This window comes from Hemibagrus wyckioides, linkage group LG24 (genome assembly GCF_019097595.1).
Source record: "Hemibagrus wyckioides isolate EC202008001 linkage group LG24, SWU_Hwy_1.0, whole genome shotgun sequence".
Lineage (NCBI taxonomy): Eukaryota > Metazoa > Chordata > Actinopteri > Siluriformes > Bagridae > Hemibagrus > Hemibagrus wyckioides.
This window is the reverse complement of record NC_080733.1, coordinates 5,829,098-5,851,988: the sequence shown is the minus strand read 5'-3', so window position 1 is coordinate 5,851,988 and position 22,891 is coordinate 5,829,098. Positions and strand designations below refer to the sequence as shown.

General features: G+C 40.4%; 1 protein-coding gene across 1 annotated transcript in view; it reads right to left on the bottom strand.

The window, feature by feature from the left end:
* Window positions 1-4,425: 4,425 nt before the first annotated feature.
* sdc2 (syndecan 2) overlaps window positions 4,426-22,891 on the bottom strand; it is a 38,336-nt gene continuing 19,870 nt past the window's right edge. Inside the window, exons 2-5 of the mRNA XM_058377678.1 lie at window positions 10,214-10,328; window positions 9,909-10,078; window positions 7,800-7,929; window positions 4,426-6,650 (exon numbers count right to left, since the gene is read on the bottom strand). Coding sequence (XP_058233661.1) covers window positions 6,487-6,650; window positions 7,800-7,929; window positions 9,909-10,078; window positions 10,214-10,328 — 579 coding nt within the window. The 3' untranslated portion in view covers window positions 4,426-6,486. The remainder of the gene's footprint in view (window positions 6,651-7,799; window positions 7,930-9,908; window positions 10,079-10,213; window positions 10,329-22,891) is intronic.

Below are 22,891 nucleotides of genomic sequence, written 5' to 3'. Positions count from 1 at the left end.
CAAATGCACAATATCTACGAAGGTTAGCAAACCAAATCAAATAGTACTAATAAACAAAAATTGTAATAATTGGTCCCTTAAAAGATGTCACTAGTATTTCTGCAGAGCTTAAAATGTATAGAGAAACATGCTTAAAAAAATATCTGCGGCTATAAATAAAACTCCATAAAGGTTTTTCTAGAAGTTTCAAAGATTAAGCTGCTGTTAGCTTTCTACAAAAAAAAAATGTATGTGTATTTAAAGATAAAGAACATAATCTCAAACCACAACACACACAGCATGGCTATGGCTTCAAGCTGTAACAAGGCTGTCTCTGTTTATACATATTATTATACAACAGTTCTGAGTTGTACAGCACTGACAGTAGCGATGCACTACTTCAAGGACCGAGGCCATGCAAAATAAAAGAAACCCATACAGTTAGATTAAGAGTCGAATAAGGGTCATATGCTTTAAGGTCAGAGTGCTCTAAACATGTCTTCCATTACAAGTAACCTTTTCAATGCAAATGCTTACCCTTAAGCTGATCCAATGCAAAACTTTGTAAATTGTGGGATAGTTTGAATAGGAACAGGTTTCCAGTCGTTGTGGAAATTGCAAATATTGTACATAATAAAGATTGTTGTTCAGTCATATAGGTTTAGGATGCGTAAAAACATCTGGTTACAGTAAATAACACAGAGCCGGTGGATATAATATGGCAGGTAAGTGCTGTTAGAGTTAGTATTTAGTGAAGTGGACAGGAAGCAGTGCACCCAGTCTGTTTTATATGAAGTCATGTCTGATTTCCCCTTCCAGACTTTCATTTATCCGTCCTGTGTAGGAGCTCTATGTGGTGTAGTGTACACCTAATCCAGAGATGCTCTTGGTGATGTCTGGGATTTATACGAGCCACTCCTTCTTCATTACCTTCGATTTCCAATGCTTGAATGCTTCAAGTCATGTCCTTTAAATCACACAAAGCACTTGCTTTATATGCGTGTCATAAATTATTGTGGGGAGAAAATCAAGCAATATTATATGGCTTTGAAGCCAGGCCATGTGTCAGCGCCTCTTCCGGAGCAGTAACATAAACTGTCCTAGGGCTACACTCTATAAATAATGACTCGCATCAAAAAACAGCATATTAAAAAATCATCCGAGTAAATCACCAAGCAGCTCTGTTATAAACTCTGACAGATCACATGCAAGATGAATCAAAATAGCCTACTTCTAATGTGTGTGTTACAAATTGTGAAGATGAAATCAAATCACATTGAGATGTTTGTTAGATTTTTAACAGTAATCTTGGGAAGCAGCTGGTTATTCTGCATCCTGTGAAAACAACTAAAAAAAACCTCCAGAACAATTCTGTTTCTCAAAGTGGCATATGTTATGATTTAAACTGATGATGATGATGATGATGACTGCTGTCAACAACATGGTGGGCCATGTTATGGACAAGATCTGTGTCTGGCTGTTCACAGCCAAGTTCAGTTCAAATGGATTGAAAAGTAAATTGGATTTATGCTCACCAGCCACTGTAAAAAACAAAAAAAACACCTGTACCACTGCACTTCCGTACAATTACCCGGTCAGCCAACCATGTGGAGGCAGCACAATTCATAAAAAACACAGGTCAAGAGCTTCAGTAAATGTTCACATCAAAGATCAGAGTGAAAAATGTCATTTTGGTGAATCTCAGGCATTTTTGTTACCGGCAGACGAGCTGGTGTGAGTTTATCAAAAATCGCCTGGTATTAAATCAATAAATAATCCAGTGACCCGCAGTAATGTGGGCAGAATTACATAAGAGAGGTTAGAGGAGAATACTCAGAGCTGAAAGGAACGCCACAACAACTCTAAAAACACTCTTTACATCTGTGCTGAGCTGAAAGGCATCTTGGGTGGGCACAAGCTCAGCAAAAACTGGACAGCTGAAGACACGGAAAAAATTTCACCTGGTCAAACTGCCTGAATAAGTGCCTATTAATGTGGCCGGTGAGCTTAAACCAGGGGTGTCCAATCTTATCCAGAAAGGGCCGGTGTGGGTGCAGGCTTTCATTCCAACCAAGCAGAAACTACACCTGATTCCAACTGGCTAATCAACTGATCTTGGCTTTCGGTGGACTCAGGTGTGGCTTCTGCTCAGTTGGAATGAAAACCTGCACCCACACCGGCCCTTTGCGGATAAGATTGGACACCCCTGGCTTAAACGTTGTCCAGAAGAATAATATCTATAAAATATATTGTATAAAGTTTGCATATATACCAAAAATCTGTGATCTTATGGTGTTTGTGATGTTTCTGAAATTGTTGGACATTTTGTAGTTTGTTTAACTTTATGAAGGATAGATGAGCTTTAAGAATGTATTTTATAACATTACAGTATTTATTTTTTTGACATACAGTATATATGGTTTCGCAAAGACAATAACGAGTGTGTGCAAGTCACGCCTCTGAGTGCTTCTTAGGAAACCTGACAGTATATTTACTTTGGACACTACATGTTAGGAATTTCTGCATGGTTTAGCAACAACCGCTGGCCTTATTACTGAATTAGCTCTGTCACCTGAAAGAGGAGACCCAATTCCCTTTTGTCCCCCATATGCAGCCATCCATGCCCTCCCTCCCTCCTCATACGCCCTATTGAGAGGGCTATAAATTAAAGGCACACTCTGACACAGACCCCAACCCCAGCCCAAACACAAACTGGGAACCTATTCAGTGGGTTATAAATCCAGGGTGCAGTTTGACACACCAGCACACAAACACAAATGGTAGGACGTGACGAGCGTATGACAATGTGAATGGATGGATGTGCATATGGAGGACACTCGCTGTGGCTGGCTCGTGGTGGTGTTTGAAAGAGAGAGGGGCAGATGCTGCAGATGACACGCATCTTAAACTATAGAGAAAAGCATGTCTGTGCATCTGCCATGGTTAAAGCCTGGCCTGACCCCTTGACCAAAAAACTGAAAACAAAAAGACAAGTGAATAAAACATAAAGAGGAGAAATTTGGTTGTGTAGGCAACCACAAACACAAGGTCTAACATCAAAAAACACAACTACAATGGAAATGTTCGCATACAGATCCATCATCAGTGATTTCCAGTTGACCATAATCACTTTCTTATTAATGCAAAACTTCACCTTTTAATGTTTAATAATGAGCTTCCTGTGTATCTAAATCATTTGACTGGCTTTCAGATATCACATACATTTCATGCTATGCTGTGTGAGATTAACTGTAATGAACTTTAGTGCAATTACTCTATAGAGCCAAATATTGGTGGACACTTGACCCGTATGTGCTGGCTGAAGATCTCATTCCAGATTTATTCCCCTTTTTCCTGTTATAATGCTCTCCACTCTTCTCTTCTGTGAAGGTTTTTCACTAGAGCGTGGTTGTGTGGATTTATGATCATTCAGCTACAAGAGCATTAGTGAGATCAGACACCGATGTTGTAAGAGTGAGGAGGTCTGGGGTTCAGTCGGTGTTCCAGTTCATCCCAGTGGGGTTGAGTCAGAGACAGGGCTCAGTGCAGGACACTCCAGTTCTTCCACTCCAACCTTCTCACACCATGTCTTCATGGAGCTCTGTGCTTTGTGTACAGGGGCATTGTCATGCTGGAACAGGGGTTGAGTTCTAGTGATGGGAAATTGTAAAGCTACAGCATACAAAGTGCTTGCTTAAACTTTGTGGGAACAATTTGTGGAAGAACTGCAGATGAATGTGATGGTCAGGTTTCCACAAAATTTTGGCCAAGAAAATAATAAATTGATTGAATTGGTGAAGTTGCAAGCACAGAAGTTTTCTTTTAAACATCTACACATAGATGTGAAGACACATATGTAATGACTTTCTGTGATGGCTGTACTCATGTTGTGTGGGGCCATGACAGCACACAACACTTCTCGGCACTAATGGTTTATTTTGCATTAATTTCAGCATCGGCAAAATCATGGAATCCTGATGAAACTGGCTCTAAAAGATTCAGATCTACATTTCTACACCCACACAGTACACTTGGTATTTTTGTCAGTCTGGAAAAAACCTGTCAGATGTCAATGTGAACAGATCTTCCTGACCATCATATACTTTTCAAAAATATTTCACTAAAATGATTTGTAAATGTTTTATTTATTTGAAATCTTGCCTTGGATTCCTGGAAATATCATCAGGTAAGAAGCCAGTTTAACAAAACTGGTGGTATAAACAAGATAAGTCTAGATAAGTGTGATTTCCTGAAACAATTTCCTTTTGCACTTTTGGGGGAATTTTTCAAATGCTTTCACTGTATTTCAATTTCAGTTCGGAAAAGTTTTCATAACTATATATAGTAAAAAAATGTCAGCATTTGACCACGTGAGGGGTTTTCCCAGGCCGCTAGATAATTTCCTCAGATTGAGGAAACACCTCAATAAACAGTCAGGAAATGATCAACATTAGGCCACAATGTTTATTCAGTAGTGTTGTTTCAACTTACAATACTGTCTGCATTTTGTAAGACTAAAAAAGGTTACCGTTACAGTCAGCTGTGCTTACACGCTACCAGTTGCTCTGGCCACTCTGATGTACACACTGCCTTCAGCCGATACACACACAAGCACATTTCCAAATGAATAGGCACTTTGAAGGTTTAAAACATTTTGTGAATATACATTTATATATTTTTATTCTATATACTTTTTAATATGTGAATAAGCATTTGGACTTGTCTTTAAAAAGTCGAAAGCATAAAAAAAAATGATGAAAAAGTCACAAATAAAATGTGAAAACTCAAAGGTGGCCAAGGGAATATGATACCACAATATAAGAATCCTTTATTTTGCAGTAACTTTCTGTGTTTATGTCCAGCTGAGGTGGCTCACTCAGTCAGAGGGGTTGTCATTACACGGGGCTGGCAACAGGAAGCGAGACCCCATGAATGTGTGTGTGAGTTCAGTATGCAGTGAGAGTGTGTGATGTGTTCGGAAACAGGGGCCTCTTCATTCTGCTCTCCTTCTCAGTACGACTTCATGACCTGCCCGAATTCATACAGGCTTCCAGAGGGACGGGCGGTGGAGGAGGGGGGGGGGACCACTGAGAAGGAACTTCCGGGACTCATCATCATTTTAGATGAGCACCGGACCGTTAATATGAGCAGTTATGTATAGCTTCTTGCACAAAAGGGACCTGATTAGATCAGAACATTTTTGGCGTGGATTTTTCCAGAGCTAAAATGCATGCCTTTATCGGATGCATCGAATCACTGGCGAAAGAAAAAGTTACCCGTGTGTCTGAAGGACAGCTGAGCGAGGTCATAAGCTAAACGCATCCCACCCAAGAGAGAGAGAGGAACAAACTAATCAGGGGCAGCAGACTCAACCATTCAGCCTAAAGGAAAGCCAAAGAACATCAGCGTATGCATGAACGCGCCGTGTTTAAACAGGATTTTCTGAACCACCAGTATGTCACTTCCTTCTAATCACGAAGAAAATCTCAGTGATGACTGATGTCAATGCCAAAAACAATCGGTTCCCACTGGAACGGATTCCAAGGCAAATTTATAGAGGATCCAGGCATTACAGGTGGGAGTCATAACAAACTAAACTGACATTAACGTCCATCCAGATGAGGGGGAGTCAAACTCTGACAAGCATGTACACGTACCAAATGGGATCATATGAAATTAAATAATAAAGCTATATGTGGGTAGATTTTGCTGTACACATGTCCTGTCACCTATCAGCTTTAACGTCCAATTACCGACCGAACCACGAGCCATATTACAGACGAAGCTAGAGCTACATCAAAAATAAAAAAACACTGAAAATGAATCAGATGGACATGGAAACAAACAAAACCAAAACCAGGGAGAACATTTACACTGAAGGATAACTGTTAATCCAGAGCTCCATGAAAAGTAAAGAAATGCATTTTTAAACACCAGAGAAAAAGATAAGTTAATGAAATACACCTTTAACATCAACATTAGACATGCTAGGACAAAATTATGCTGCTGGAAAAAAAAAAGAAAGAAAGAAAGAAAGCAGGACTGATACAGAACAATTCTATTCAAATTGTTTTCACTCAGATTGTTTTTTTCTTTACAAATACATACTGCTACAGTTAAAAAGTAGTCAGCGACTAAAAACACCTCCTTTGACAGAAGACAGATGAAAATTCCTCACCTTTACACATTGTGTGTTGTGTGTGTTTTGTTTTTTTGTGTTTTTTGACTTTTCAAATAATACACAATAAAAGTTTAAATACACTGAGATTTACCATAATTGCTTGGGTTTTGTTTTTTGTTTTTTTTCATTAAAAAAGAAAAGAAAGGTCTGAATTACGATACTCTACACAAAAAAAAAAAAAGCTTTCTTTATGTTACTTATGTTCCTCGGTTGCTGTCTTCATTTTTGATCTTTACTTGAACGTGTTTGTCGTCGTCAACGATATGGGGCCGTCGCTGTCGTCAGTGATGAAGTTTAGCTTTACGAGACAGCTGTGGAAAGGGAGTCTATGCATAAAACTCCTTGGTAGGAGCTTTCTGATACACTGCTCCAGAGGATTTCCTCTCACCAAGATCATAGCTGCCTTCGTCCTTCTTCCTCATGCGGTACACCAAGAGGAGGATGAGGAAGATGGCGAAGAGAAATCCAATAACTCCACCTGCAATGACGGCTGCGAGGCAAGAAATAAACGAGAGGTTAACGGCAGCTCGGGGTGTGTGTGTGTGTGTGTATGTGTGTGTGTGTCATCGCCAATGTTAATGACGGTGACAATCATCTGCCTACGGCTTGTACATCTGGGCTCTGGCTTTCTAAATTCTAAAGTTCATCAAAAGCAGGCACCACTCTGCCTCAGTTAAGCCTCACTTAATTGCCTAATTAAATAAAAAGAGCTCTTCGGCTGCTTTTGAGGGGAAAGAGCAAAAGAAAGGTGGCAGGATGTAGGAAGCCGTCTGTCCACCCACACGGCAAAACCTCTCTGGTGCAACATATTACCCAGACAGAGCAGAGTTAACTGGCTTTTAATATTTCCCCTCTGGATGTAAACGTGATGAAATTGTTCAGTTATTTGAAGGTGGTGCTGTACGTTTTTTTCCTTCTAGTCTAGAGTCTGGGGTGGAGGTCCTAGAGAGGCATAGGAGGCACTATAGAAGAGTCTGGGCTGTAAGGTTCAAGCTGGTATTTTGTTCGAAAATGATTTAACTGCAGAAACGTCATCTATCTGGTGGCCAGTCATCATCCTGGATGAATCCACCGGGGATTTTTTTTTTTTTTTTAAACACAGAGCTGTTCGGCATATTCTCCATCAGAGAATTAATAATAAGTGACAGTTCATGTGCTAACATTAATTAATATTAAAGCTAATATTATAACTAATGGGCCATTTAGCATTAAACAACATTACAGATTTACCTGCAACATGCTTAATAAACCTTTACAGTGTCAGCTAGCAAATAGTTTTGTACCGCATGCTGTATGTATTATAATATGGTTATTTTAATATAGTGTAGGCTTTGTAAAGCTGTAGATTTAGATTTCAATATCAAAGACTTTTGTTATGTGGAGTGTACAAACTTTAAAACAGATCTTCACACAGAACCGTACGAGACGAAGGGTCACAAATCGTGAACCCTTTTAGTGTGGGATTGTAAGCAGCAGCAAGACAAAGCACAAATTAAGGATTTGTCTTCTTCCTGTCACCGATGTTCAGTCCCTGACGTGTGAGAGCGATTAGTGTTCACCAAGGATCACACAAGAGTTCAGATTTAACACAGAAGCCCAACATAAAGAGGCTCGTAACCAAAATGGCCATCATGCCTACCTGCCAGAACCTCTGTCCTCTGGAAGAGGTTTTCTGAGTGCACTTCGTAGGGCTCTACGGGGGAGCGAGGAGAGCTGGTGGTGCCGGCGACTGGATTTCTGTGCATATCCTCTGTGACCGGAACCAGGGGCTGAATAGAGAGAAGAGGAACTGACATTAGAACGCAGCACAATGCCAAATCAAACCATCACAATGGACTGTTTTCACTGTTCACTTCTGGCTCCGTGATGTACTTCTAAACCGTAGATTTGCTTCTATATTATCCGATATTTGTCCCAGCAGGACAATTATAAATAAAGAATAAATCACAAAAAAGGCTTACAGCATTCCCGTTCTAATTCAACGGGCATTTATGAATCGTTCAATAAAGCTTCAGTGCATGCATACTTCTTCTAATGATTTTTCTAATGAATAATTCACATGCAGCCTGCTGGTTGGTTTAATTCGGCCCAGCAGGCTGATGTTTTTTTTTTTTTTCAATTGATTACAATTCCAGGGTATTATCCTGTAATAATTTAATACCTCCAAAAGGTGTGATGTGCAGCTGAAGCACCTACGCATGCTGCTGCAATACACTCCCATGTTAATGTGACCTTTTATATGGCGCACAGTTCAGCGAGATTGAGACGACTGCATGGAGTCCGTTTCCCCATTTCCATTTGTCACGCGCTATGCATGGCACAGTCAGGGTTTTTAGCTAGAAACACTACAAAAAAATACTATCTTTCATGCTTTTCTTTGCAGTGAAGGTCCTTATAAATGCATATTTTAGCCTGTAGCCAGGGTGGGAGTTCAAATATTTGGAGTTTACTATATTTCAGGATTCAGGATTGAGATTCAGGTCATGAGAGAAAAATCAGACAAAAAATCTATTTTTATTGGGTGTATATTATTTATATTATATAGGGTGTATATTTCTATAGTCTTTGTGTATACTCACAATAACAACACATTTCCATTTATTCCATTCCATTGTAATACAGACTGTATTAATTAATTCCTAATTAATATTGCTAAATTTAATTAGACTGTGTACTTATTTTATTGTCTTATATATATTAGTAAGGCATAATGTTTTGCCTTATTGTAAGTGTTATGTAATGAATGGAAAGCAAAGTATATATAAGCTGATTAACCCATAATTTCATTTGTATAATTCCTCTGTGATTTTTTTTCCAGAGGAAACATCCATCTAAGATTGATCAGTACCATGACATCATAACAGCAGCATGTTGTCACCGGAAGCCCAAAGCCAAGTTACCAGATATGATGATAGCAGCTACGTGTTTTTAGTATCTTAGTAAAAACACATTATGGTAAGAAGACTTACAACTTTATTTGTGTGATGCCGTTTTATTCATTTATTTATTTTGAATATGTTTAGGGGTGTTGTTCTGTGATCTATCTATTTCTTTCTTCCTTTCTTTTCATTCACAATATTCTCCTAAAATCTAATGACTCATGACTATTAAGCTAGATCATCTCAGTCTCTGACCTTTCTTTCCTTTCTTTCTTTTATTCCTTCCTTCCCTTCATTCCTTTCTTTCCTTCCTTCCTTCCTTGCTTCCTTATCCTCCTTTCCTTCATTCCTTTCATTTCCCTCTTTTCCTTCCTTCCTTCCTTTCTTCCTTTTTTCCTTACTTTCCCTTCCTTCCTTCCTTCCTTCTTTCCTCCTTCCTTTTCTTTCCTTTCTTTTCCTTCCCTTTTTCCTTGCTTCCTTCCCTTCCTCTCCTTCATTTTCTTTCCTCCTTTCCTTCCTTCCATCCTTCCTTTTACTTTTTTTCCTTGCTTCCTTCCCTTCCTCTCCCTTATTTCCTTTCCTTCCCTTTCTTTCCTTCCTCCCTTCCTTCCTTTCCCTTCTTTTTCTTTCTTTGTTCCTTGCTTCCTTCCCTTCCTCTCTTTCATTTCATTTCCTTTTCTTCCCTTCCCTACTTCCTTCCTACCCTTCCTTTTCTTCCTTTCTTTCCTCCCCTTCCCTTTTCTTTCCTTCCCTCCTTCCTTCCTCCAAATTAGGGGCATGTCAGTAAGAACACACGGTGAAATCAGGGTTTGTAGCTGACAAAAAATTTGCTGAAATTGAATGTTTACTCATCAAAAATAAAAACGAACCTCTGTCCTGACAGGGTGTCTGGGCAGCTCTCTTGTATGGTCCCATTCCCGGGCTGTGAAAGTCTCCACTCTGGGTGTGAAGTCTTTGGTGGTGTCCTGCGTAGGCTTTGCTTTGGGTGCTATGAATAGTACGTTGTCTGTAACCACCTTCTCCTTTTCTACACCAGCACCTGAAAGCAGCACCAAATCAATCACACAGTCCAAAAACCTGAGAGATGAGAGTTAAGGACTCGTAATGGATTCTAGGACAACAGCAAGTGCTGAAGCTGAAGAATGTGTCGTTCTCTTGAACTATAAGGTCTTACCTGATCCTGATCCAGAGCTGAAGTCATCGTCATCTTCGGGGTATCCTCCAGACCCCGTTTCCTCCAGGTAAAGATCATCTGTGGAGGGTGGAGACTGTGCAGCCGTGACTAATATCTACGGGAAGAAAAGAATTCAAATAAGTACAGATAGTTTAATGAATATTTGTCCAGAAACACAATACCCAGTCTCACAGCTTGAGGATTAATCCTGCTGGAGTGCTCCCTAAACAGATGCTCAAGGATTTCAAACGGTCTGGTTGCTTCCTTACTTCAGTTTGTTTGAGCAGATGCAACATGAAATTTAGATCTGGTCTCAGAACGGGACCAAAGGATTTTAGCTTTAGCGATGCAACATGATTACAAGACATGCTCAGCAGTTCCTGATGTGGTAGCTAGGCTAATTGGACTGCAGCCATGGAGTGACCAGCTTTCACTAAACAAAGATGGTGCCACAACAATAACAATTAACACAACTTGTCATGGGATTGGGATTTAGTCTTAGTATTTAGGTAGATAAAACTGGTAGAACTAGGATCCAGCAAAGTATCTGAGACCAGCACTGCTAATGTAGCAGATCCTTTGTATTTGCGAATTATTCAATCACGTGTGTTTATGTGTTAAAAAAGCAGCTCATCAGACCAGACGCTAGACAGACGGTCATAGTCTTTTCATTTTATTTACCTTCTCTGAACCAAACGTTGTCTTGTTTTTAAAAGAAAAGCTATTTGTCGATTCTCCCTGTGTCATATTCTCATGTACTGCCACTAATCATAAGTGGTAAAGTGAAATGGCACAACGAACCACTTTAAACTGTATTATTTGCATTGGATAAGTAAACTGTATTATATGTAATCAAAAAGTAATCATTGCATCGGATAAGCATTACAAGGTCACTGCTGTCACGCTTCAGTCACGTTAGCGGATTATTTGTACAAACGAAATATTATGTACCTGGAATTTTACAAATTTTACTTGAATACTCGTGGACTGAAAGGTGCTTCCGAAGGCATTAAAGTAAACCGATATGCAAAACCTACAGTTTGATTTGACATTCAATCTGTGACACTGGGTCCGTTCCCTAATCGCTACGCGAGCTTGAAAAGTGCTATTTCAGTCATAGCACGTACTGCTCCGAGCTCTCTGCTTATCTGTGAAAGTCTGCTTGCCGATAAGAAGGCTTTGTTCTCTCCACTACATGCTGCAGTGCAGATTGCACCTGTGCTGGAGAGGCTTCCTGGTGGGACGCGTCACTGGTTTATGGCACAGGCAGCAGCAGCGCCACATGTTCGCTCTCAAATTAGAGGAGTCATGCCCCCCACCGCCCCCACCCCACAAACTCCCCTCCCACCACCCACCCCCTTATCCCCTGGCAACCACTCTGGGAGGAATGACTTGTTTGTCTTCCAGTGTTACAAGTGTCCTATTGAAATTTCAGGAACTGGCTGGAACTTTGACAATACAAGACAATAAACCTGCACAACAACAACTGCAGAATAACGCCGAAGCCAATAACTTTAAATGCAGGAGCTCACACGAATCTGAACACGACTTTATGAAAAGTGGACATGTGTTTTGATCTTCAGAGATGTGCGCTTTATGGGAGGAGGCCACGACTTGTTTATATGCAGGGGTGCTCAAAGAAGAATCAGTGGTGTGTCTTTGTGTGTTGTGGGATAGCTTCTCAGACACCATGACAACCTCGGGTCACTGCCAACCTTACCGAGTCTCTGATCGTTCAGTCAGCCTCTCCATACTGATGGGGTTTTACAGGGAACACAAATCCAGCCATCCCTGAGGTTGTGTGTGCAAGGCAGACTAGGATTACGTTCCTGCTCCGAGCGTTTGTGTGTTCATGAAATGAAATCATCTCATATAATGGTGGAAATGTCCGTCTGAGAGCACCAAGGCTAAAAACGCGCACACACATCATGCACTATTTAACGTGAACGTCTGTATTTAAATTTGAGCAAACAATTCGAAGACATTTACAAAAAGACAGGGATGAAATAACAAAATACAAAGACCAAAAAGCAACGCAGGCTTCTTAAAGGACGCCACTCAAGCTCGGAATGATCAAAGGAGCAAACGGTTCAAAGCAGCTTCGTTTCAACTTCTCCAAGCAACTCAGCAATCAACACTATACATGTGAAGCAATACAACGAAGCATATAAGGAATTCCATCCAAATCAACAAAGCCTCAGAGATAATCATGTAGGCCACACACAAGCCCACACAAATGCTGTAGCATGTGCCGTGTTGATACAAAGGTTCTTGGGCAGCTTTGTCTTTGTCGCATAAATGTGCCTGTTTGCAAGGCAATGAGCGCGATTCACAATAGGGAAAAGGGCAAGAAGGAGGAATATCTGAAAATACACTCCCTCCCAAGCCCTGTTGAGGACAAGACCATTGACGTGACTTCAAAGAACTTCTGCACCACTGATCTGAAACCTGTAGAATAGGGTTCACACGTACAGTGCAGACCTGACCACAAAACCTGACGCTTGGGCTGGTTCACTTTGAAATGGAACGTACTGAAGTTGACAAGCTATCGTGCAACAAAGCGCAGCCTTATAAACCTATCTGCTGGTTTCCTTTGATCTACAGAGCTGCACTCTTTTTGCAGAAACCACTCTCCCATCCCCCATCACGTGTGCGCCTACTCCCCCAGACACACACCATTAAACTCCCAAACAGCCTGGCTAACAAACATCAAGCACCCACCCACTCGTCCAGCAAAACATCATCAGGGGTGAGACGTTTCTCTCAAGCTGTCCTTGAGAGCATCTGTGATTTCTTGCGGGTGACCTCCTACGTCCATCCGTGCGAAAGTCTGGTGGTCAGTGTAACAAGCGTCAGGACGAGACAAAAGTCTGACAAGTCCTCTGTAACAAGAGACCTTATGACTCTGTGGCCCCTTATAAAGAGGCTGCTACTATACTTGTGTGTAGCAAACAGCCAGCCAGCTGGAGGCTTACCTCTTGCCATAGATGCACACACACAAGCAAAAAGGATGAATTATGGAGAAAGGAGAAACAACAATGTGACAGGAAATGGAAAAAAGAAAGAGAGGGAGAGGAGGGAATGACACAGGAAGCATGCAGAGGAGAGAGAGAGATTACTTCTGTTGCCTGCAGGTTACTTCACTAAAAGCCTGTCAAACTGCACGTTCATGCCTAGCAACCTTTGAAAGACTAGAAAGGGTCCCTCGGTGCAGTGTGTGGTTAGCTGTAAGCCATGTTATTACTCAAGCAGGCAGCAGATGGGACGGGAAGGGGAGGGGAGAGGAGATGGGGAAACAGGCGTGTATTTTTTTTTTTCCGCCAGGACTCACCTTTCACCTTCAAGGGAAATTCTGGCAGAATTCTCAATCTTAGACTCATCCTCCATCAGTCTGTATTTTATAATACAAATATGTTAGACATTAATCTCTCACCTCCTTCTGCATTAAACAGAGAGGCTTGATAGCAGAGAGGAATAAAAAAAATCCATGCAAACATACACCACAAAAGGTTGTAGTGCTTCAAAACACATGTCCAATTCTGACAGCCTTAAAAGTCTGCACTAGAAACAGTGTGATATCATTTACACACTTTTCTGGCAACAAGATCTGAATCTAGAAGGCTGTCACATGCATCACTCTATGCACTTCTGTATGCAGCAACGCTGAGAAACATACAGATTTTTCACTCCTCAAAAAATAAAACACAATCCCATCCTCAAAAATGTAAGAATTAGGTTTGAAGGAGTTGAAGAATGGTGCTAAAAGAAAAGGTCTGTGGTTGGCCATCTGCCATGTAAGAACTGCCTTGTTCTATGAAAGCAGTATGCTCTTGGCCAAGACTATTAACAAAATTGGCTTACTCGACTAGCTGTGTATTAATGGTTAGATTTTGGCCAGAGATCCCTTAAATACATTCTTTACATGAAGGCAAAAGGAAACTTAAATTGCTGGAAATGTTTCAATAGATGCGTCTTCAGTTTCTCATTCCACCGGCCACCATTTTGTTCAGCCAGCATATAATTTCAAAACCTCACCGAGTTAGAAGAGATTTCTGCGGAGACAGCTCGACTCGCCGCTGAGCTTATATTCAAACTTTGGAGTTGATCTACGAAGCCAGAGAGGAAGAGATCTATACCGTAAGCAAAACCGATCCCTCAGTCACCGGTATGTCTTCTTCCGTTGCGTAAGTCAGCAGCAAAATTATTAGGTCAGCTTTATCACCTCTGAAGAGGAAAACAGCTGACCATAGCTTTCCTGTCACTGCACTGTGCTGATGGGAAAAGGAAGAGTGATACCGTGTAATGGATAGGAGTCTACCTCCAGAGAGGCACCGCAAATGCACCTGGCGAGATCCGTTTTACACAGCATCTAACGATTGCCCTGTGATTTAGTTCTCCGCGATGTTCAGCGCAAACAGGCCATAATTGTGTGATAGACACAAAACACCAGTAGCTTTCAAGAAATGGAAGATGCTCATGGAAATCTTTGAAAATGACTTTAAGAAATTGGTTCCAGCAGTAAAGCCAAACGAGAAAAAAAAAAAAAGAATAACGGGTGGTATGATTTCTACAGTCTTCCAGGCTTGAGATTTTATGGCCCTGCTGGGGATCATAATCAGGAACTAATTAATAGTCTTTCAGAGAGGTGAGGGGGGTCCTGGAGGAAGCAAACACAAATCAAAGTCAAGACCAAACCAGAGAGGACTGGATATGGTCCAGCATGTGGGTGGGGGAAAATGTTTGTGGAATTATGTCATTCCTGGACCAAGACGGGACTAATCTGCACGGGAGCATGCTCAGTCAGGCATGTTAGACCTTTAGACAGATCAAAGCAATTACTTAAATGCCTCGGCCGTTCTGCAAAGTGGTTAGCGAGTTCTTATCTCTCATCTGAAATCTTTGAGTCAATGGACATATCCAGTTCTGAGGTATACTATAGAGTGAGGTGAAGCCTGAAGGTATAAGTGCAGTGAAAGCCTCTGATCATGCTTTGGCAGGACTTCACGCGAGGTCTCTGTGGCCCTCATATGGTTCCAAGAATTTGGGAAAGTGCTATGAGCAGGGAGGCCCAGAATGTACATCGATCCAGCAGATAATATTTCAAAACACACGTAAACCATTGCCATGCGGCACGGCTTAAGCCATGCAAAACCTTCCTGTGATGAGTTACGGGAACCTGCTAAATCTACATGCAAGCTTGTGTTCATGACTTGAGAGTAAGAAGAAAACTCATAAGAAAGCTAGAAAACTAATCTGGAGACTATGCCAGAACCACAGCACAACTGCAAAAAAAAAAAAAAAAACCCCACTAATGTTCATTAATTTCCATTCATATATTATACTTTATGGGCAAAAGTTTGCGGACACTGGAAACCCATGAATGGTTCTTCTCCAAACTGTTGCCACAAAGCTGTTAGCTCGCAATTGTATAGAATGTCATTATATGTTGTAGCTTTACAATTTTCTTTCGCTAGATCTCAAAACACTCTTCCAGCATGACAATACCCACAGAGCTCCATGAAGACATGGGTTTTAGAAGGTTGGAGTGGAAGAGCTCGAGTGACCCTGACTCTAACTCAACCCCACTGAACACCTTCGGAATGAACTGGAACACCGACTGAACCCCAGACCTCCTCACTCAGTGTCTGATCTCACTAATGCTCTTGTAGCTGAATGATCACTAATCCCCACAGTCACGCTCCAACATCTAATGGAAAACCTTCCCATAAGAGAAAAGGAGTGATGGTCAGGTGTCCACAAACTGTTAAGCCTGATACTGTTTCAAAAGTTGTTCAATCGACTGTACGAGTCAGCCATATTATCCAAATGTACGCTAATGAAATTAGGCCGTCCTTTAGAGAGTTGATTTAATAGCTGAAGGAAGTGTTATTCTGCGTAACTCTCTATGTAACCAAGTAGTTAACAGTAAATATTAAACCTGAATTCTTCTTTAAACTATTAGGTACATTACTGTAATAACACAGTAGCACAGCATAGCTTCTGAGCTACTTCAATCGGCTTGTGATAACAGAACTCTGACACCACAGCAACTGAAAGTGAGAACCACAAACCTCTGTGGTCTTAACAGAACAGCTCCTGCTTCCTTAAATTCACAAAATGATAAAACAAAAAAATCCTTAAAGTAATCTAATGCGTGTCTTAAACCCCAAATCATTCCACTGGAAAATTCCAATCAAACAACTTCGCTCTACTTTACTTCAAGGCAGCAACAGGGGAAAAAAGGGGGTTTCTTTTTTTAACCCCAGCTGTTGGCACCCGATCAGACAACACATACAGCCTCTATGACTTCCTCTTTCCAGTATTGCTTCCTCAGAGGAAGACTTTCAATTTCATGGTTTCCAGTCCAAACAGCAATATTCCCCACATGTCCAACAAGCCCTAGAATAACTATCTATCTATCCCAGCAGATCGATCAATAACAGTAATAAAGCCTGGAAATTGGAATCATGATATGAAACAAACATCTGGACACACGGTATCAGTCTAGTTCACAATCTACCTGCACTTCCTGCTACTTCCTCAAATCCGTAAGCAGGATCTGTTCTTAACGCTGACCTCATCGTGAAAAACAATTACGACATGAAACCCATTTGTGGGTTAGTTAGAGGTTTTCGGAGCTGGTTTATCGAACGCTTCGCAGATTCACGACCACTGTTTCAAAATGATTTATGCTTTGAGCGTTTTTTTAATGATCACTGACCGTTTTTTATCCACAGCACTTACAGATATTACACTTTTGGAATTTTAATGTGGATTCAGCCCAAAGGGCAAAGACGGTTCAGTGCAGAATTTTAACCATGAATAATAAAAAGTGGCAAAATTTCTTTTAAAAGGAACACCACCTTTTATGAACTATATTAAAATTCACCGTACCCATACGATAAGCGGAGAAGGTTTTTCTTTTTTCTTTTTTTTTTTTGGTAATTAACTGTCTTTAAACAATGAATATCATTTTGCTCTGATGTTCCTTTGTGCTCCGCTGGTTTTGGAGTCAGAATCCTGTATGTTTTTTGACAATGTCTGCGCTCGCTAGAATGGATTTCACGCTTCTCTGACTGAATGTTAAAAAACGTGTATACTCGAGTAGGCACAAGTACTTAAGTAGTTATTAATGCATGCATGGAATGTCTGGGGTTTTTTTTATTTTGAAAAGGGTTTTTTTTCTTCTTCTATACACTTATGAAATGTAACGCTCTCTCGTGTATCCTGGGTCTTTTTATGCGCTATAGGAACATTTTTTTAACTAGATCTATGTAAACTATTTATGGTAACAGGGAGCAGAAAGAAAGTTTATTTAATCAGCTTGAGAAGTTTTGGTCTTTCTCACATTTCATGTCTATTCATGTTGATCCCTGACGATTTAATGTAAAGAGCAGCTTCTAAAGAAGAATAGAGGAAACAACTGACACAAGAACAGTGTCTATAGAGACAGAGTTACCTCTCACTCATTTCTCTCTCTCTCTCACCTTCTCTTTCCCTCACCCTCTCTCTCTCTCTCTCTCTCTTTTACATTGTATATCCCTCACCCTCTGTCTCTCTCTCACCTTCTATATCCCTTACCCTCTCTCTCTCTCTCTCACCTTCTCTCTCTCTCTCTCTCTCTCTCTTACATTGTATATCCCTCACCCTCTGTCTCTGTCTTTCTCTCTCTCTCACCTTCTATATCCCTTACCCCCTCTCTCTCTCTCTCTCTGTATCTCTCTCTTTTACGTTCTATATCTCTTACCCTCTCTCTCTCTTTATCCCTCTCTTTTACCTTCTATATCCCTTACCCTCTCTCTCTCTCTCTCTCTCTCTCTCTCTCTCTCTCTCTCTGTATCTCTCTCTCTTTTACCTTCTATTTCCCTCACCCTCTGTCTCTCTCTCTTTTACCTTCTATATCCCTCACCCACTGTCTCCCTTTCTCTCTCTCTCTCTCTCTCTCTCTCTCTCCTTCTGTGTCTCTCTCTCTCTTCCACCTTCTATATCCCTCACCCTCTGTCTCTCTCTCCCTGTCTCTCTGTCACACACACACACAATCAAATTGGATGGTTGTAAATTTGTATCATTTGTGTATTAATGTGCATTATTTTGTTTGAAGCGTTAGTCTATTTGCATTCTGTTGTACTTGCTGTTGGTTTTCACGTGTGCTTTCGTTTGTGTTCTCGCACTTCTTTGCCCTCGCTATCTGAAATGCATCAACACTAACAAAGTCTAAAAATAATTGTTATCTCTATCATAATTACCACTGTCTTATCTGTCTTATTCTAAACATTGATGTGTACAGCAAACAGCTGATCAGTTTCAGTGTATTTTACCCTGAATTCACTTTAAATTCGTTATTACATCGGCATTCATTAAAATCCACAACATTCTCGTGAGGTTACGAGGGGTTTTAAGCTCGCTTTAACCGTCTCCTTACCGTCCCGCCTCTGATATGTAGCTCTAGACAGATGATGAGCACTTCACACCCACTAAGCCGCCGTTTTTCTATAGAGAAATCTTCGTCTTAGGGTTTTCAAAGAACTGCTTCGGGAAAAAGCAACCTGCCTGATGAATAATTCATCTTTATTTTATTTGTACTGTGCTTTTATTAATTGTCACAAGGCGGCTTTACAGAAATATATCATTTCTGGGTAGAAATTATACATTTATAGATTTATCCCTAATGAGCTAGACAGGGGTGACGATATGAGGAAGACTGGAAAGGGATTCATCCTCATCTGGGGGACACCGGAGAGTGTGATTATAAATCATTTCCCTTCTGTAACTGTGTACTATGTGGTCAGAAAACGTGCAATTAGGTAATCAGGAAAATCATTCTAGTTCTAACATGAAGTCTACTCTGTTGAAATTATCATCTGCTCACTGAAGGAGACTTGAGTGAATATCTTTAAGTGAATCCACAGCGAGCAGGTTTTGATGATGACTCTTGTAATTATAATGATTAAAATAATAATCTAAAATTATATTAGCTGAAGACTGATTCTGGCCTCGCTCAGGGAAGGGGCTCATATTTGCAGGGTTTCTGTCTGAATCATGAATTGTTGCGAATTCTGTTATTCAATGTCCCTTTTGAGCAGGCAGGATTGCAAAATATTAAGCACTAGGTTTTTTATTATTAATATTCCTTATTATTTTTCTTCGGTACTTGTAAAGTCGTAAAGAACATTTTTTTGTGTCACTGCACAGGAAAACCTAAAAATGAGAAACTGACTTTGTATAAGGTCAGTAAGAGCTTTTTTGTTAGTTCGTTCTTGGGTTGTTGTTTTTTTTTTGACGATCTCAGTACAAGCACTCATACTACACAAAGGTGACTTAATTACAGAGCTCCAGGCCTTGAAAACAGCTTTCACACTTCACCAAAAGTACTGAACTCTCAGGGCAAATAGCTCCGAGTCTAGAAAAAAACCTTAAAGTGAATACAGTAAAATATATTCTTTTGTCTAAAGGGAACTTCAAGGAGTTTTGCTTTTCGATTTTTTAACAAGGGAGTTTTAATAGGAAAAGCTGAGCAGTGAAACGAAAGTAAACAATGGTGAGTTCGGCATCTGGATAGCGAACTAAAAAACAACATGGCCAGCTGTTTGCAAGATCTGATGAAGCCTGGGTTGTGGAGTAGCTAGCTACATTTTTTTTTTAATTAGCAGTTTGATGATCTCCATGCGGTAATTGCAAATGAGCACATGATGAAATTCTACTCATGTTTCAAGTCTATAATCCTATAGGTGTGTCACATAACAATGGCTCATTAACTTAAGCTTCACAATCTACATCCTTCATAAAGACGCACGCATTCACCAGCCCTACTAAAGTCATTGACAGGGACAACTTAGCTCACAGGGCTTTCAAGGATATTTTTAATGGAACCCAGAGGACTGCTGTGATGGGGCTTTGCTCTCGTATCTCCATGGCTCCCTGTGGCTCCAAAGTGGATTATGGCCACCCTGTGATTTCTCGACCCAGTTAAACAGCTTTTGATACACACAGAAAAGCCAAGAATTCTTTGTGTGCTGTGAAACATTATACGCTGGGAAATGGGCTTCACCCTCTGAGTCAAGATTTGAATAAAAATACTTAAAGATTTGGTGCAGCGCAGCAGGTCTGTCCACTCCAGTTAAAGCAGAAGCAGGATGCAAAAAAAAAAAATAAAAAAATCAGTGGGACGTTTGGAGAAATGCATGGATATGCTTTCAGAAAATTGCTTTCAGAAGCCAGAGATTTGAAAGAGCTCGAGTCAAAGAGGGAAGGAGACTCAATGTATATTAATGACCAAAAGAAATCAGTTTCATCCTGAATAGGTTTTCCTCCTCATAAACAGAAAAACTGATATCCTGAACTTTATAAATATATCATTGTATTCATAATGATTATCTAAGCGGGCGACTTAGATAATAAATGGCATGTAATTATAAACGAGAGAGTAATGGTTGGTAATATAATACCTGTCTGCAGGTCTGAAGTGAGTTTTGCAACATTAATGATAAAAGAGCTACATGGGCTGTAGCTATACCTTAAAATAACCATCCTAAAAGAGTAATCATATAACAATTTATTATATTGGTCTATACATGGACATGAAATAGCAATTATTCTAAATCTGCTAAAAATGAAGCAAAAACTGATAAACAGTGACCGCTTGAAGTGACCGTTTGGAGATGCTGGCATTTGACCTCACAACCTTCCGGCTACCCTTCACAATGGTACACGGTATATATGGTATACTGTATATAACAGCACTGTTGAATTCAATTCAAACTGTTCATTCATTTCCTATCACCTGATGCATCTCCATACAGAATTTTATGTATGGATCATATAATTGTCGGCATAATGAAGTTTTTCATTACCTCAGGAGTCTCCAGATACAGGAATACAGGAGTGAGGATTGTGTGAAGAGTGGCTCATAGCACCACAATATTAAAACCTTTCAAAAGTGTCCTTCCATCAGCGGTGGAATGAACTTCCAACCTCAACCCGGACGGCTATATATATACACATATATAGCACTGCTTATACTATCCTCTGCTTGTAATATGGCTTAGCTTATATTTCCTAAATGGTAAGTCGCTTTGGATAAAAGCATCAGAATTTAACATACAACATTTGGTAATTAATTTTTCATTGTTAATGTTGTCATATTGCCGGAATGTAAGAGGAAAGAAACACCTGAGGACAATAATCAACTTCTGATCCGATTTATATCTGAGCTGTATTCCTTTTTAACTAATACAATATTCAAACAAATCACACACGAACTGGCAATTATTTTGTTATGCTACTATGAACTTGACAAGACTTAGAGCGTACAATCCTAACTCTATATAACGTAAGTATTTAAGTTATTCTTGGATGACTGTTGCACAAAAAGCCAAGACTTTAGTGCCAAAACTATTGCTTACATTTGAGAGAATTAAACCTAAAACCTTATCTAAGCATATGAAAGTAATAATACGGTACAGACACAGCTTCATGGCCATTGAAATTATGCGTCAATGTTGCGTGTCATGAGCAATAAATTATCTTTAATAGTGTAAAAATGACCCTGTAACACAGTTAACAAGAACAAGTGGAAATTAATTTCATTTCCAAATGATAGCAAAATATCACACAGTATAACAAAAGGCTGGATCAGACAGCCATTTTAGATTCACTGACTTTGGAAGGAAAGAGAGTTTTTACCAAACACACATCTGGCCACCTCAGAGCTCCACTGCAGTGTTCTAGGTTTACTGCATACCTTTCAGGCTTACACCAACACCGCATTTGCCTGGACTGGAAACATAAGCTGAAGAGAGCACGTACTTTCTCAGGAGACCAGTGAGCAGGCGATGTGTGCACGGAGGTGTACGTATTACAAAACCGTTAGCGAGGTTATGTTGCAAAAGCCTGTCATGCCTGTGCTGAGCTCGGAAATGGAGATAGTGTAACTCAAGCAGACAGCCGATCCCAGACGGAGCTGGACAGTCCCGCTGGCTGGGATCAGGTACAACTCGGACACTTTCACTGCAGCATGCTGTCGATGTTTATACTGGTGAAAGGCTCGTCTCTAGTCTTCGTGCCAGATCTTTCTTGGATCGAGAAAAAAAAAAAAAGCGGCTGAAATTTCCTGCCAACTTTCTGAAGAATAGCAGCTTTTTAACAGGAGGTTTGCGCCAATTACTGTGTGAATGTTTTACAACATCCAAACAAGCGCTAACAATACTCGCCAACTATGAAATCTGGCTAGAAATGTACACAACAGCCTTTATTTTTTCAAGCAAATTGATCCCTCAGGCTGCCATAGAAAAGCAAATGTGAGCACACATATCCTATCTTCGACACATTCCCGAAAGTGCTCCAGGAACCCCCAGCTTTGCTCGTGCTGCCCATGAGGATGAATGAACTCTTTCAGACCGCAGCGTGTCTGGAATTTCCTCCAGTGCTCTCTAAACACAGGTGGCACATGAGGAAGAAGTCAGCAGGAAGCTCATCCTTACAGCATATGTAATCACCCTGAACAGCACATGGACCAGCAGGCAACGCAGCTGGTTATGTATTTTCACTGCAAATGCTACGTAAGGCCCTGGGCACTGGGAAATTTCAGGGAAAAAAAGTAAAAAAAAAACAGGAGGGAGGTTTTAGGATTTATAGCCAAAGTTGTTAAAAGATTACAATCGGTTCATTTCTTAGACAATA